Consider the following 3,401-nt stretch of genomic DNA (forward strand, 5'->3'; position numbering starts at 1 on the left):
GTTTCTCAAAGAGAGCATAAACAAATATATTTATTTAAAGTTTTTACACAGGACGGTAGAGTTCAAGAGTCAATATTACTGTAAACACTCGTCTACATATATAGGTAGACACCATTGGTAAAGAAAATACTTCTTCAAATAGACATTTGTCCCACACTGTGCGTGCAAAACATTTTTGCACTAGAAAATTACCATATGTTTCTTTTTTTTTTTTACTAATATCATTTTAGATCTTAATTGCTTAGCTCACTTCAGCACTCTAATAAAACAAAGTGAAGGGTAATGGGGTTTTATGACAAAAAATGGAACTGCTGACAGTCCAAAAGTTTTCTTTTCTTCACACACATATTATACTAAAGTAAAGGAACAGAAAATATTAGTATCAAAAAGAAGAGTGCTCAATATGCAGCAGAATAACTCGGTAGTATTGTATTAAAATAATACATGTTATTTGATATTTGCCTCTGACAGGTTATGGAATGGGAGTATAAAGTAGCATAAAATGGAAGCACAAGGGCCTCAAAATTGCAATTAAGTGCAGTACTTGATGTTCTCTGTTGCACACCACCACTGCCTATTACTCATACATATCTTGCTCAGATTTTTCCAATCCAACCCACAGCAATTTTGTAGCTCTTATCTGAGATTGATTGGGAGGTTGCACTGTTGAAATCTCATTCACTGCCATTGAAACTTGAAACTTCTCTCTCCATTTTCCCTTTTCTCCGGTAATTTAACCACTATGCACACATATCACCAGCATGTTCAGGTAATCCCGTTACCACTCACAGTGTAATGATCTTGGAGCTACAACTGACTTTTTGTGCAACTATTGTGTGCTTGTGCAGAAAAGCACAACCTACTCTTTTGCATCAAGAAACAAAACTCTCCACATGCAGTGTTACTCAGTACATTTGTCTATAACGTCATCAATTGTAGGTTCTTCAGTTTGTAATGACGGCTAGCATCCAAAATGTTGCATACCACCAAATACTGGATTTAAACTAAAATCCACTCCACTTACTAAATGAAATAACTCCTTCCCACCCATTTCCCACTCTGCTATAAATTCTCTATTTTCCAGGTGTTTGTTCTTTCAACTGCTGCTGCACACGTTCTCCAGAAACACCCACGACACTCAGAAATCTCCTTTAATTAAGTCCATTTCCTCATATTTCCTTTCAACTCCAGCAGTACAGTTATTACCATTGTCAAAAGGGCCCAGAACTTCACCTGATACGACCTGATTGTTCTCCGTAGCTTGTTGCCTCACATCATATCTTGTTCTACTTATTTCCTCATGCTTATGTTGTTTCTTAGATCTAACCCTGATTATTTCTGTATCCTTATTTCTGACTCTCTTAGTTATCCTGCTATGCTGCGTTATTCCTTTTGCAAAGAATACCATGGTTCTTTCTCACTGTCTCCTTCACATTCATTCTCCACATTTGTCAAATGTAGGTGATCAGGTGATCCAGGTAACTCCAAGTAGCAGAGGAGCCAGGTGTCAGCAATCAACAAATTACTGCCTGCCTCATATAAAAGCAGTTTTCTGTGTTTCAGTGTTTAGCTGCTGTCTCAACCTGAAGGGAGTGCAAAGATACTGGTGAGTGGTCTTTACATTTTGATGTGGTTCTACCTCAGGAGAATGAGTTTATCATTTGTTATATTGTGCATTGTAAGATGGTGGTGTCTCTAATGTTTAAACATGTTCCAAGTAGCTGCTCTTAAAGCCATTTAACCTTATGACCCCAACTTCTACAGGCCTTTATTTCAAACATGGCAGATGTTTTAATGTTCTTCTCTAGTTGGAGGTGAAAATATATTGAATTGATTTGAAATTACCTAAAAATTTCTCTCAACTCTAGAATAAAGATGTCTGGCCGTGGGAAGAAACCTGTGCCCCCACCAAAAACTTCAGTGTCCAAGTCTACCAGAGCGGGGATCACCTTCCCTGTGAGCCGCATCCACAGGCTGCTGAAGAAAGGCCAATATTCTCGGCGAGTTGGCGCTGGCGCTGCGGTGTACTTCGCAGCCGTCCTGGAGTACCTCTGCGCCGAAATCCTCGAGCTGGCAGGAAACGCCTGCCGTGACAACAAGAAGCACCGCATCACTCCTCGCCACATCTTATTGGCGGTGAAAAATGATGAAGAGCTCAAGCAGCTGCTGGCAGGGGTCACAATCTCAGATGGTGGGGTCATCCCAAATATCCATGCCCTGCTTCTCCCCAAGAAGACCCACGCACCCAAGGAAGACGGCACAGCTAAAGATGTTCAGTCTCAAGAGTTTTAAATTATGAATGTACAGGTTTTAAAATGTTGATATTAAACTTTATAATAAAGATGTTAAGTTTTTAAAAGTGTGCTTATCTTATTACTTATTGAGCAAGGCACTGGAAGCGGTAGACTTTCTGGGGAAATTTCTCTACTTCAAGAGACCACTGTCTTGAAAGCAGCTGCAAGGGGCTGGACAAATTTCTCTGAATGCTAAGACAACGGGCTTTATTTCCTGCTTTTTGAGGAGTCTAGTATCCCTAAACCATTTGTAAGATTAAAAACCTTGGCATCTGCTCTCTACAGAATGTGGATGGCTCAACTATCTTACATGCTGTCCAGAAAGGGCAACTATGCTGTTTGAAGTTGACATTGATGCTGTTCACTTTGTGGTCAACTTTAGATAAACCAACTTTTTACTTGAATATTTCTTTAAAAAGCTGGTAGGTCTAACTGGCCTGTACAAGATAGGCCCAGAAAGCATTAGTAGTGCAAAAATTATAACTGTTACCTCTGTTCAGAAGGTGCAGCAGTTTAACCCAAAAGCATCCCCTCACCAGCCCATGCATTGTTCACATGCACGGACCAATAGTCTGTGGCTTGGCGCATGGTCTTCACATGATCAGAGAGTGCTGTGATTCCAATCACCTTCTGCAGATCACAAGCCTCATTTTGTCCTCCAACTCAGCTCAGCATCAGTGTTGCACCTTTCTGGACTCTTTTCTATTTATTTATTGATATGGTCTTTCCTGTGGGTCCATCCAAACTAAAAGGACCAGGATTCAAACCCCACTCTAAACATGCATGTTGGTTGTTGAAGACACCAGTTGTAGAATATCTGATGTGCACATTTGAAGCCATTTCTCTGCTAAATCAAGTATTTATGTAAAAGTTTAAACAAATGTGCAACAATCAGACATCCCAACTTGAGCAGAAGGTTGGAAATATACAGTGCTGGTGGAATGAAATGCTACAGAAACTGTTTAGCAGTAAGATAACTGTTTGGCAGTCGTGACCTTTTTTACTTTTTCTTTTAAGGGAATCCTTATAGTTAAATGGGGGTGGGGGGGGAATTACATTGAAATTTGGGGAAGATTACATTTTTTGTTTGTATGTGTAATTAGTCAA

General features: G+C 39.8%; 1 protein-coding gene across 1 annotated transcript; it reads left to right on the forward strand.

Annotated features, from left to right (window-relative positions):
• The first annotated feature begins 1,464 nt into the window (after nt 1–1,464).
• Nucleotides 1,465–2,359, forward strand: LOC141771643 (histone H2A-like). Its single transcript, XM_074642121.1, has 2 exons — nt 1,465–1,606; nt 1,869–2,359. Exon 2 carries the CDS (start codon nt 1,876–1,878, stop codon nt 2,290–2,292), a length of 417 nt encoding a protein of 138 aa, XP_074498222.1. The 5' UTR covers nt 1,465–1,606; nt 1,869–1,875; the 3' UTR covers nt 2,293–2,359.
• The last annotated feature ends 1,042 nt before the right edge of the window (nt 2,360–3,401 follow it).

The sequence above is a fragment of the Sebastes fasciatus genome, chromosome 7 (assembly GCF_043250625.1).
Source record: "Sebastes fasciatus isolate fSebFas1 chromosome 7, fSebFas1.pri, whole genome shotgun sequence".
NCBI classification, from domain to species: Eukaryota; Metazoa; Chordata; class Actinopteri; order Perciformes; family Sebastidae; genus Sebastes; species Sebastes fasciatus.